The sequence below is a fragment of the Enhydra lutris genome, unplaced genomic scaffold (assembly GCF_002288905.1).
Source record: "Enhydra lutris kenyoni isolate GAN:26980312 unplaced genomic scaffold, ASM228890v2 scaffoldscaffold10, whole genome shotgun sequence".
NCBI lineage: Eukaryota > Metazoa > Chordata > Mammalia > Carnivora > Mustelidae > Enhydra > Enhydra lutris.
Window position 1 is genome coordinate 5,249,325 of NW_019154094.1, and position 13,284 is coordinate 5,262,608.

Consider the following 13,284-nt stretch of genomic DNA (forward strand, 5'->3'; position numbering starts at 1 on the left):
AGCTGCTGGGGTCCCAGCACCTTAAGGTCCTGAGAATACTGCCCCATCCTCCCTCTGCTTCTGCTCCAGCCCACAAGACAATGTTCATCAGTAATGCCGGAGAGATCTGGATTGCTTCTGCTGTCTAGAGCACCGCCAAGGTAGGCAGTTCACTGAATGTGTCACCTTTTGGGAAGAGATGCTGCAGTAGGACTTCTGGAACAGCAGGAAATTGGGGAAGGAAAGCATCTCCCCACACAAATCCAAGGAGGTGCGGAGGGCCTCCAGGGGTGGGGGGGGGGATGAGGGGTGGATACCTGTGCCTTCTGGAGAAGCTCCCAGATCAAGTCCTCCTTGCCATCCACACTTCGGGCCACAACAGCATGAGAAGGGATCCGGGCCAGGTGACAGTCCTGGAAAGCGTCCACTGGCTTCCGAATGTTGTTTAAGCAAAGCAGCTCATACTCGTCCTGGTCAGCCTTGTTTGGCAGGTTCTCTGGAGGAAGGGCAAAAGTGAAGGGGAGCCCAGATGAGCCTAACCAGGAGCTTCCCCCAGAGGAGACATCGGAGGCACTCTATAAAACTGGACGGTGAGAAAGGCAGTGGATTGCTCCAGAACATTCCAGAAGGAATGACAATGCCCAGAAAGCCTCGGGGGCTAGCCCAGTGTTCCTCTGGGTCAGACAGGCTGCTCCGGGATCAAGACTGCTGCCTAACTGGTCAAGAAGGCAGAACCAGACCCCCTCTGTTTCCATGGCAACTCTGCCCAGAAAAGGGCCAGGTGGCAGAGGCAACCCAGCTAGCCATCCCGGAGGGAGATGCCTTACCCACCTCTCTAGAAAGAATAAAAATTACAAACACTTTTACGGCGAGAGATACAGTTGAATCACTTCCCAACACTGGGTGCTATCAAAAGAAGGGGAAGGACTGTTTTTATGAGGGAGTTCAGCCTGATTTGGAAGTGCTAATGGATCTCGTATATACGTCACTTCCAAATATATAAAGTGACAGGAACCTGCCCAACTCCTCTTATGAGATTAGTACAACCTTGATCTCAAAATCAGAGAGAGAAGTACAGCAGAGAATTACAGCCCTCTTGTCTTTACGAACATAAATGCATCAATCTCAAATATACATTAGTTAATTCGGTCTAACAGAGTATCTTAAAAACTAGCAGATCAGGATTAAGGTTTGTCAGTTTATCCCATTAACAAAAGAATGGTCAATCATCCAAAAAGCTAAAGCAATGTATGCCATTAATGGAGAAAAGGAAGAGAACCGTGAGATCATCTTAATTTTAATAGATGCAGAACAAGTACGTGTATGTTCAACATCTACTTGTGTTTGTTTTTTAGTTTCAGAAAACTAGTAATATGGAGAACTTGGTAAAGTTCTTGACCTTGACAAATGCCATCTATCACAACAACTACAGCAAAATCCTACTAACAGAAGAAAATGAAAGCATTCGAATCTGGTAGACACATTCCGTGGAGCATTCCTCAACAGATAGAACCACTGAACTAGACAGACACAAAAAGCAGATAAATCTCTGGAACAAAATGCTAGGTAGAAAATCTGGGCAGCAGCATGGTTTCTAATGCTGAAACGTCTGCGGTCTTAGAACACCAAAATACAAGGGGCGCTCTGCATTTTGCAAGACCCCATACATCTCGAAGGACCCGTGTCAAGTACCATGGCGGGGCTGTCTATGAGGAAGAGAAAGGCAGTGGGTATGGGGGATTTAAGGGAAAACGATTGTTTAAAAGAAGAAATAAAAGGAAATAAAAAGACGCATGTCCTGTAGGGAACCCCAACAATAGTGTGCCAAGGAGATGAGGCATCCGATTAGCTCAATACTCAAAATTATGGGAGAATAAAATAAAAGGAGAGAGTACCCAAGACTCTCCTCCCGTCTCTTACCAAACACTGTAGTGTGCCTGACAAAAGCCACATCTCCGGCCCCTTCCTGCAGACACCTGTGGAATGAGAGAGCACGGGAAGGGTCAGCACGAAGCGGCCCTCCCCAACTTCTTCCTCGTGCCTCCCAGGGGAACAGGGTCCTGGGGTTTGTCTCCTGTGGGCGTCTGACCCACAGTGGTCAAGGCTCTGAGGCTTTGGAGCACCCCATCTGGGGAAGGAGCAAGAGCCACGTCCAGGTAGATGGTGAAGAAGAATGGCTCAGGTGCTGGCCAGAGACCACCCCCCTCATCTCCTGTGTTAGGGGCTGAAAGGGCAAAATGGGTCTTTCTATATAATATATATATATATATTTCTATATAAAAGGGTTTGAAGACTCTACACCAGAAAGTAAAGTCTTGAGTATCTTGAGGACACCACCAGACTGGTGTAGGGGTGAGGGGCACCATGGGGGAGTCCGGGGGTGGGGGCTGGAGGGGCACGTTCGCTGGGCAAAGTCACTGCCCTCTTTCTACTAAGTACTTCTGTCTACACCGCAGTGGGAGAACTGGACCTGCTCCGCAGGCCCAGCCAGCAGGCTGAGCTGTATTTGGGGCCAGAGAAAAGGCTTCCTGAGCTGAGGACATGTGGCACTCAGGAGAAGACGACCTTCTCACTCACTTGAAGGCACCAGAGTAGCCAAAGTATGGTTCCTGGGAGGAGCAGGCACATTTATTTCCCCCTTTCCCCGCACACAGGCGACATAGGTTGGGGTACCGTTGCTCATCTGCGCAGGGCACGCAGCTGGCGGAGAAGAATTTGGCCACAGCTGTCAAACACAGAGAAACAGACCACATGGGGTGAGCCAACCCAGCCACAGCTCGTCACACCTCCCTGTGTCGCTCCTGCGGGCAGAGAGCCACTTCCTCTATCCTTGCTGAACAACCTCTTCGTGAGACTGGGAGCTCAGAGATGCCCTTGGCTGACGGCAGACTCAGCTGCCACCTTCCAAGGGCCGCTGGTGCAGGGAGGCCCACCATGGGCTCATCACACATGTGTACCAAGTGGCCTGTGTGTGCAGCTGGGCTGGAGACCCCCGCCAGAGATGGCCTTCCATCCCCCAGCCATCTCACCTTCCTCAAGGGGCTCAGGTGGCCCTGCCCAGTTCAAGAATGGACGGAGGGTACCCATCGGGATGTTCCATCCAGCGGACCTGCCAAGGCCTGTGTGGCAGGACCTCAAGCCTTGTAGTTGGTTGAGCTGGAAGTTGGTGCCCTTCTTGGCTATGGCCACAGCATAATAGTAGACTCGTTGCTCTGCAAAGGGACAGAGAGAACTGAAAGCTCTTAACTGGATAATTAAAAGCCTTAGAGGGAGAAAAACAGCCCACCTTGACCTTCCCCGGGTGGAAAGGGGAGCCGTAGGCTACCTTTTCCTCTGGTCTACTCTGTTCCCCTGGGGAGCACATGCATGTCCTCCCCAAGTGGGTGGGCATCTGGCCCAAAGAGCCCAGTTGGTGGGCATCTGTCCCTTGCAAGTGGAATGCTATCCGAGACCCCACCTCTACAACGCAGCCCCTCTGACTGCACGGAGCCCAGGGCCAAGGCCAGGGCCACCCCAGCTTCTGGGTCTCCAGGGAGAACTTACCTGCCTGGGTCCCATACACCTCAGCTACTATGGGTCGCAGTTTGTTGGGGCCCTGGCCAGCCTCATACACCAAACCACTGTCCAGGGTCACAGCATCTGCCTTGTTTGCCTGAAAGCGAAGAGGCCAGCCAAGCTTCAGAAGAGAGCCCACCCTAACCCACGCCGCTGGATTCCAGGACGTCATAGGTCTTTGTGGCTGGAAGGATCATCCAGCCATATTGCTATATTCTCTTTTTTGTACGAACCCCCTGCCCCTATCGCTCATTCATTTCAGTCATTTATATCTAAACTTGTTTATTCTAGATGCCTGCTCCCATCTTTTCTCTATATTTGGTTCTTTTAAGTTCCTTTTTATCGAATAGAAAATAGAACTCTTACGCTATCTTAAAATTATCCTAATAAACCATATGCATTCTCTTTGGTATATTACTTCTCATATACGTACCTATTTCTTTTTATTTTATTTATGTATTTGACAGAGACAGACACAGTGAGAGAAGGAACACAAGCAGGGGGAGTGGGAGAGGGAGAAGCAGGCTTCCCGCCGAGCAGGGAGCCTGATGTGGGGCTCGATCCTAGGGCCCTGGGATCATGACCTGAGCGGAAGGCAACTGATTAATGACTGCACCATTATACTGGCAATCTGGTAGAGACAATATTTGGTGGACTGTTTTACTCATCTAAAACCACATGACATTTTCTTACTTCTGCAGTCTTTATTGACTTCATTGACCTCCTTATATTTTATGATAGTGCGGTTGTTCCATAGCTTATCCAGTAATTCCTCAAATGTTCGGCACTTTCTTTTTTTGCTATGATATCTATGCTTTTATGGATCGCTTTGTCCTCATAGGTTTCTTTTTTCCTTCTGATGACCTGTCGCCTTGGGATAGGCATCCGAGGGTGGGAATCACCCAGACGGTGAGCACATTTATCTTCATGGCCCTGGCCACTGTTGTTTTTCTGCTTTCCAGAAGATCCGTAATGGCAATTTAGAATCCCACCGACCAGGAAGATCAGTTTTGCTATAAAATCACCAGCAGGACAGGCTTTCGTTTTATTGCTATTACTTTAGAAAATGCAAGTCCTAATAGATTGCTTAGGTGTATATTCCTCCGGTTACTAAGGGAACATTTCTTATTTTTAGTAATTATGCATGCCCTCTTACTAAGGCTTGGTTCATATTATTTTTCATATAGGACCCTACCTTTCTGACCAGGTTGAATTAATTCTTTATAGAGTGTACGGTAAATAGGAACCCCTTGTCAGAGCTGGTGCATATTCATTCTGGTGCTTTCTAAATTTTTTGGTTGAATGTTTTTAATGACTATAAATTAAATTTTTTATGTTTTTCAATCTGTCAGTTTACCTCACGATTTCGTTCATTGCTTAAAAGCTATGAGCATTCTTGTCCTCCAAATTTCTGAGAATTAACCTGTCCCTTGATTCTTCAAAAATGTGTGTTCTGTTTCCAATGACATCATTTGATGTGTGGTATCTAGAACTGATTTTGAAGGGGGGTTTTATTAAAAAGGCAAATTCTGTGACCCCATCACAGGTACTCAGTTGAATAGGTTAGAACGAAGTCTAAGATTCTGCATTTTAAATGAGCAAAGTATGCTGGTGTTGTTTTTCCCCAGGCCATAGTTATAAAACAATAGCCTAAAACATTGTTTAAGCTAGATCTTTTACCCCTACATACTGTTCTGATAACTCTAGATATTATTAGAAAGTTTGACACAATTTATCCACTCTGCTAGAGTCAAGTGCCCACAATAATGGCACAGGGAAGGGACATAGAACATATATGTTGAGTGAATGAGTAAAAATTATTTCAGTAGATCTTATATCTCAAAAAAACAAAAGGAATCAGCGATCATCCGGAAGTCATGATTCCCTTTTCTCTCTCTCTGGGTATGTTTTGCACAAATGTCCTTCCAATGCCTGGTGCCCTGGCCAGACATTCCCAAGCCCTGGGATCCAGTAACTACAGATCAGCTGATCTTACTTTGTTCAGGGTTTGGCAGTAATGATCTTCTGGAGGTTTTACCTTTCAGAGGAACCCTGATGTTGCCTGTTCATCCAACGTGACTACTTCTGTGTTTGCAGCAACTCTTCTTAACAATTTGTGTTGCAACCCCAGATTCCCCACCTTTGGTCTCTCAACTTTGAAATGTTAATATCTTCTTTCAAAATGGCCCTGTGTCCTATAAGGAAGGAGCACTCCCAACTTACAGGTACCCAAAAAGAAAAGCAGAAGAAGTGGGGGAAAACACGTTTTCTATTTCACTCCATTTCATTCCCTCCATTCAGTTTGGTCCCACCCAAACACACGGCAATGACTTACCTTGATGGCCTGGATACATTCTTGGTGGGAGGTTCTCCTTGTGCAGGAGACCGTAGGGCCCCCCACTTTCTTCATATTCCATTGGAATTTGTAGCATTTTGCCATCTCTGCTTTTGATATGGTGCACCACCGAACATTTTTCCTAGGCGCGGCCAGACACAGTCCTGGGAGAGAGAAACCAAGGAGTCAGGGTTCAAGCACTGCCCACGGGAGACACCACCTCACCCTCTGACAGGGTTTTCCAGACTCTTCCATCTCTCTGCTCTTCCCCTTTCCCCCTCACTCAGTGCCAAAGTTAGGCCACTGTCCTTGAGTGCAGATGTCTTGATGGTCTAATGAGCATTCTCTGCTGGCCAGAAGGCTGTGGCTCTCAATAAATGAAAGGAGATGGTCAGAGCCTCTGGATTATTTTCTTTCCTGTACCTGACACATTTCCTACCTCTAAAAAATGATGATGACACTTTGCATCCATTTGTGAGGTTCTCCCACCTGCTTTGACCCACTTGAAGTCAAGAGGTAGGCAGGAAAGGGATTACTGTTCTTGTTTTATTAAGGTGGAAACTGGCTCTTGAGGAAACTGAGTGATTGTCTGCTCAGCAGTGGCAAAATCCAGCCTAGAATCCAAGTCCCTCTAGACTGTTCCTTTGACAAGAATATCCCCAGATGATGCCAAGGCAACTAAAACACACCCGACTCCTTTTCAGTAGTAGTGAGTGGTGTACCAAATGGGTCAGTGTGTCTGAGTTACCACCATTCACCCTGTATCAAGAAGACTGGTTCTCCAGCTGAGACTGCTTTGTTAGTAGAGTCTTTGCAATTAAGAATGAGGCTAGGGGCGCCTGGGTGGCTCAGCGGGTTAAAGCCTCTGCCTTCAGCTCGGGTCATGATCCCAGGGTCCTGGGATCGAGTCCCACATCGGGCTCTCTGCTCAGCGGGGAGCCTGCTTCCTCCTCTCTCTCTGCTTTCCTCTCTGCCTACTTGTGATCTCTGTCTGTCAAATAAATAAATAAAATCTTAAAAAAAAAAAAAAAAAGAATGAGGCTAGACCAAATTTGCTCACAGCCCTTAAAAACCATATCATTGAAAAACTTACAGTGAACATTATATTATAATGGTGAAAGACTGAATGCTTTCCCCTAAGATCAGGTATCCACTCTTACTTTTTATATATTACATAATACTGGAGATCCTAGCCACAGTAATAAGGCAAGAAAAAGCAACAGAAGACACCCATACTGGAAAGGAAGGAGCAAAACTGTCCTTATTTGCAGATTACATGATCCTCTATGTAGAAAATCCTAAGGAGTGCACAAAATGCGATTAGAACTAATACACAAGTAAAACAAGGTCACAGGATACAAAGATCAATACACAAAGAGCAATTATATTTTTGCATATAAGCATTGGATGATCCAAAAATGAAACTAAGAATATAATTTTATTCACAATAACATCAAAAGTAATTAAATGCTTAGAAAAATATTTAACAAAACAAATGCAAGATTGGTACACTGAAAATTATAAAACTTTGCTGAGGGAAATGAAAGAAGTTCTAAATAAGTGGAGAAACATTTTTGTTCATGCTTTATAAAACTCAATATTGTTAAGATGGTAATTCTCCCTAAATTGATACAGATAACACAAATTCTATCAAAATTCTGGCAGGCCACTTTTTTATTTTGGAGGAATTGGCAAACAGATTTGAAAATGTATATAGGATAAATAAATAAATTGATATAAAATAGCCAAAATAATTTTATATAACTTATATTTATAATTTTTCCATATAATTTATATTCAATAGTCAAACAGTTTTGAAAAAGAACAAATCTGGAGCAATTTTGCTTCCTGTTTTCAAAACATTATAGGGGTGTCTGGGTGGTTCAGTGGGTTAAAACCTCTGCCTTCAGCTCAGGTCATGATCCCAGGGTCCTGGGATCGAGCCCCGCATCAGGCTGTCTGCTCAGTGGGGAGCCTGCTTCCCCCCTCTCTCTCTACCTGCCTCTCTGCCTACTTGTGATCTCTCTCTGTGTCAAATAAATAAATAAAATCTTTAAAAAGATTTTTAAATATATATTTATATATATAAATACACATATTTATATATATTTATAAATATAAATAAAATAAAATCTTTTTTAAAAAATTATTTAAAGCTACAGTTATCAAAACAGTGTGATGTTAGCGTAGAGATAGACATATAGATCAATGAAAAAAGTTGAGTCCTGAGTGAGGTAAATCCTTACATTTACATTCAATTGATTTTTGTTAATGGCACTAAGGCAGTTCATAGGCAGAAGGATAGTCTATTAACAAATGGTGCTAGCACATAGGCAGGCTCATACAAAGATTAACTTAGAGCCCTACCTCACACCACACACAGAAAATTAACTCAAAGTTGGATCATAAAATTTAGTGTAAGAGTTAAACAATTATACTTTCATGGGGAAAACAATGCAACCGTGGCTTAGCAAAGTTGACTTAGCTATGACACCAAAAACACAGTCCATAAATGAAAAAAAATTGATAAATTGGGCCTATCAAAATTCAAAACTTTTGTGTTTCAAGGACAGTTATGAAAATACAAACACAAGCAACAAGTTGGGGGAAAACACAAAGAACCTTGACAACTCAGTCAAAGACAAATAACCTAATCAAAAAATAGGCAAGAGATATGAACAGACATTTCACCAAAGAAGATACATAAATGGCTAATAAGCACATGAAAAAGATGTTTGACGTCATTAATCATCAGGGAAATGCAAATTAAAAGCACAATGAGATCTTCATTTCACACCTACTGGAACTAGTTATAATAACTAAAACAGAGGATAACGTATGGATAAGGATGTGAAGAAATGGGACCCCTTGTACACTGTATAATGCTGGAGCCACTTTAGGAAATAGATGAGCAGTTTCTCAAAATGTTAAACAGAGAGTTACCATACGACCCCGCAATCCCTTCTTAGATGTATACCCCAAAGAAATAAAAAAATATATCCACATAATGACTCCTTTATGAATATTCATAGCAGCATTATCCAGAAAAGTGCCCCCCCCCAAAAAAAAACCTAGAAACAACCTGAAAGTCCAGGCACTGGTGAATGGCTCAAGAAAACGTGGTACATTAACACAACAGATCATTATTTGGCAGTAAAAAGGAAAGAACTAGTGGTATGGGCCATGATACAAATGAGTCTCATTTATGCTAAATGAAAAAAAAGCAGACACAAGACACTACCTATTATTTGATTCCACTTGTATGAAATTTCCTAAAAGGCACATCTATAAAACAGAAAATAGATTAGTGATGACCTGATGTGGGGGTGGGAATGAGAAGTAACTATAAATGGACATGAAGAAACTCCTTAGGGAGAAGAAATGTACTAAAACTGATTTACAGTAATGGTTGTGCCGCTTGGTAAAATTACTACAAATCACTGAATTGTACATTTAAAATAGGTGAACTGGAGGATATGTAAAATATACCTCAATAAAGCTATTGCAAAACAAATAAACAAAACCCACTTGTTGGCAAAAACCCCCTTCCCGTTTGGATGTGCTTTAGAGTAGAACACTCAGCCCTCTGCCATCTATGGCATAATCAGAACCATGCATAATTGTGAACCATTCCCTGTATAATCAGACCCACCAAGGTATTTGAGGCTCCCAGGGGAGGGCCTGGGGAGGCACCCAAGCAGAGTCAGAAGGGGCTCAAGGGCATGCTGCTACAATTCTTCTCCACCAGCCATGTCCCAAAAAATCCCAGGGGATGTAATCTAGCATGAGGCTCTCATGGAACTGTACTGCCATAAAAATTAGTGGTTCAGTCAGTTAAGCCTTTGCCTTCGGCTCAGGTCATGATCCCAGGGTCCTGGGATCAAGCCCTACAATGGGCTCCCTGCTCAGTGGGGAGCCTGCTTCACCCTCTCCCTCTCCCTCTGTCCCCCTGCTCATGTTCTCTCTCTCACACTCTATTTCAAATAAATAAATAAAATATTTTTTAAAAAATCAACTAACCGTGTCATAGTCAGCCACTTGTGACCCAGTAGCATTTACTGGATGCCCTCTGTATACACAGCACTGTGTGTCATACAGAGGAACATGTAAGCAGAGAGGACTAGATCTTACCTCCCTTCTGGAGAGGGAGAAAGTCAAAAAAGAGCAAGCTAAGGACGATGAATGCTCTAGAAGAAACAATACCAAACCAGAAGTGAGGTCCCCATGACCTCAGCCAGTAATCAGGGCGGTCCAGGAGAGTGAGAACAATGGCCCCAATGTTGCAAGCACCTTTTATGCCAGGCGCTTTGCTCAGCACTTCACGCCTTCTCTGTCCATCAGTCCTCCCAACCCCCTGTATTGTGAGTGTTCCTAACACCCTCATTTCCAGGTGAGAAAATAGTGGCTTTAGCTAGTTATGTGGCTTGTCCAAGTTCCCCCCAACTAAGAAGTATTGGGTCTAGGATTTCAACTTACAAAGTCAGACACAAAACCTCCTGCTCTTACCACAAAGCTAGCCCGCCCATTTAGGTTGGTCAGGTTAGAGACGGACCACAGTGGAGATGGAGTGAGTAAAGGGTTTGGGGTCAGATCATGGAAAGCCCTTGGTGCTGGTCCAAGGAGGGCTTATTCCAGAGGGAGTAGAGCTCTCTCTTGAAAGAGAGCAGAGATAAGAGCTTTGCTAAGAATGGGGAAAGGGTAGACTGGAAGCAGGGAACCAAGCAGAAAAATACTGGGAATGGACAAGGGTCAGGAGTAGTGAGGTGGTGTCAGAAATTAGCTTGATGACAGATGCGACCAAAGGGTGTAGAGGAAAGGTAAAACAGAAGACCATGCTTCAAGGTGGGGGAGGACATGAACAGCAGCAGGAACGGGGAACCCACAGGCTGAGTTGGTTTCTTCTCTTGGGAAGGGCTGAACCAGGAAACTATATAACGGACCACAGAGGAGTTTTTTCCAGATCCACAGTCCCAGCCCCCCCCAAACACTAGGGGCAGGGTCAGAATACACCACCCACTCATCCCTTCCCAGCCACCTCCGAAGCCATGCGTCCCCCTCAAGACCACGTGCCCTCTGAAGCAGGTCTGAGGCTGCCCCCTCCTGTATCCCCAAACCTACACCCTAACTCTGTCAGCCCTTCAGATGCTGCCCCCCTGAGCCTGGATGGAATCTCCTTGAAAGTATGCATCCCCTAATTGCTTGTGTATAGACAGGCAGTGCCCTGACCTCCAGGGCAGGGACTAGGATGGAGCTATTCTTCTCACCCCACCCAACCCTCACCAGCCAGGATGCCCATGGGAGCAGGGCAAGGACTCCCTAGAGCAAGGTCCACGGCAACCAAAGATTCAAGTGAATCCTCAAAATGGAACCCAGGGGTGCAACTCTAAGCCCAGATCCTGCAGCATGGCCTATGACCTCCTCCAGAAAAACAAGTTTTCCTGCTTCTTGGTCTCTCTCAGGTGACCCCAACCCTGTGCTCTGCTCCCAGCTGGCTACACACAGGTCAGGGAGCAGAAGGCAAGCTGGTCCTGAGCAGTAGGTCCTGGCAGACCCAATCCTGTCTCAGAGAAGACAGGGATGACAAGACCCATAGGAAGGAATTTGGAGAAGGAAACCAGAAGATGGGGACAGGGATGGCTTCATGGTCCCTAAGGTTGGGGGTGTACACTCAGTGGGCTCTCTGTGGCCCTTTTCCACCCAGGATTCTCCCAGCTGGGAGTACATGCTCTAAGCCAGGAGGAGGATGACCCGGGCTGGCAGGAGCCCAGGGAGGGAGGGGACATCTCTCCTTTTCCTCCGACCCCCCACATACTGCCTAGGCACTGATACCTGTCACACACACACACCCCACAACTGCGGGGAGCCCTGCCCTCACACATTCCAGTCACTGATGTCCATGACTGTTGAGTGCCCTGCACACACCCCAGAAACTATTTCAGATAGTCCTAGCCTGGATGCATTTAAAACCAGAAATCAATCATTTCTCTCTTAGACGCTCTGAAGAAGGGGTCCCCTCAGGAAGGTCTGTGCCACCACCTCTGCCCTTCTGGGAAGACAGCTGGACTTTTTTTTTTAATTGGGCTCTGTCTTGCCCAAGTTACACAGTCCTGGCAGGAGCTGGGTTCTGAACTCCAGTCTCCTGTGTGTCTTGGGCAAGTCACTCACGGTCTCTGGGTCTCATTTACCTCCCACGTAAAAAGCCTGCAAGAGTACTATAGGTACCAAAGGTCCCAGTGGGACACAATGGGACAGGGTCGCTTTACGCCGCTCTAGGGACTCTTGGACCAGCTCAGAGGAGCCCTACTCTGGCTCCTCCCCAAACAGGTGGGCGGGACCCGGCCGCCTCCAGGCTGCTGGAGCCGAGGCAGAGGGATGGAAGGGTGCGGGGCACGGGGAGTTGGGGCGCAAACGCCCACCCCGCGGGGCGCAGGGATAGATGGTTGAGGGGGATAGTGGGGACGCAGGCATCCACCCAGCGGGCGCGGAGACCAAGGGCGCCCACCTGGCGGGGCGCGCTCCCAGGTACCTGCACTCACCAAGGGCCCCGAGAAACAGCAGGGCAGGGAAGACTAGCTTCATTCTGGGTCCCTGAGGCGACTCTGGCGAACGAAGGCTCTGCCACCCCCACCGGCTCTGCCCCGCTTTATCCACGGCTTGGTGACCTCACGGGGTTTGCCCCGCCCTGTGGCCCAATACACATCCCCTGCCCTGCGCTCTAGCACCCTTCCTCCGCTAGTTCCTTGAGGCCAAGAAAGGGGGGCAGAGGGGGAACAGGAGAGGGAGGGGAGAAGGACCGGTGCCCCAGCAGCCTTAGCGCCATAAGGGAGGAAACCCAGCCCACAGGCCACCTCTGTGAGTCTCCACTGGTGCTGCCTGGTGACTGGGGACTGGGATGGTCTTTCTCTTCTGCAGGTTGCAAGTCCCTAGGGACTCGTGGCCTCCGAGTCTTGTCCTTTCTTTGGTCTCAGAGCCTCCTAGACCACTGGACACAGAGCAGGGATCCCAAGGTGAACATTTGTGATCATGTGAACTGTGAAGCTCGCCTTTCCTTTCGCAGATGAGTCAGAAGTGCCTGGGAGCCAACTTCACCTTGGCCAGCGGCCAGCCCAGAATTCTGCAGAGGACCCAGCTACCTGCCCAGAGTCTGCCCCAGGCCACCCATGGGGTCTCTCCCTGCCCCACTGAGACCACAGTACAGCTCCCAGAAAACAGAGCCAGAAGTCTCAGAGGAAGCGACCACCACCCAGGGCCCAACGGCTGTCACCCTGTCCCTTCATTTGCCAGTGAGAAGGCTGTCTTAACACTTGTGTCATTTTTCTTTTGTTTTGTTCCGTGGCAGTATGAGGTGGGAGATGAGAACCTCATTTTGATAAATGTCATATTTTGTCAACATAAGCTGACCTTATTTCAGGAAG

At 46.7% G+C, this 13,284-nt stretch overlaps 1 protein-coding gene across 2 annotated transcripts in view; it reads right to left on the reverse strand.

Annotated features, from left to right (window-relative positions):
• The window catches only part of LOC111144126 (lactotransferrin), a 29,086-nt gene extending 16,534 nt beyond the window's left edge, over nucleotides 1–12,552 (reverse strand). For both annotated transcript variants that reach the window (XM_022498279.1, XM_022498280.1), the window contains exons 1-7: nucleotides 12,406–12,552; nucleotides 5,870–6,033; nucleotides 3,523–3,631; nucleotides 3,009–3,191; nucleotides 2,557–2,704; nucleotides 1,900–1,955; nucleotides 297–475 (exon numbers count right to left, since the gene is read on the reverse strand). In XM_022498279.1, coding sequence (XP_022353987.1) covers nucleotides 297–475; nucleotides 1,900–1,955; nucleotides 2,557–2,704; nucleotides 3,009–3,191; nucleotides 3,523–3,631; nucleotides 5,870–6,033; nucleotides 12,406–12,448 — 882 coding nt within the window. In that variant the 5' untranslated portion in view covers nucleotides 12,449–12,552. The remainder of the gene's footprint in view (nucleotides 1–296; nucleotides 476–1,899; nucleotides 1,956–2,556; nucleotides 2,705–3,008; nucleotides 3,192–3,522; nucleotides 3,632–5,869; nucleotides 6,034–12,405) is intronic.
• Between the last annotated feature and the right edge of the window lie 732 nt (nucleotides 12,553–13,284).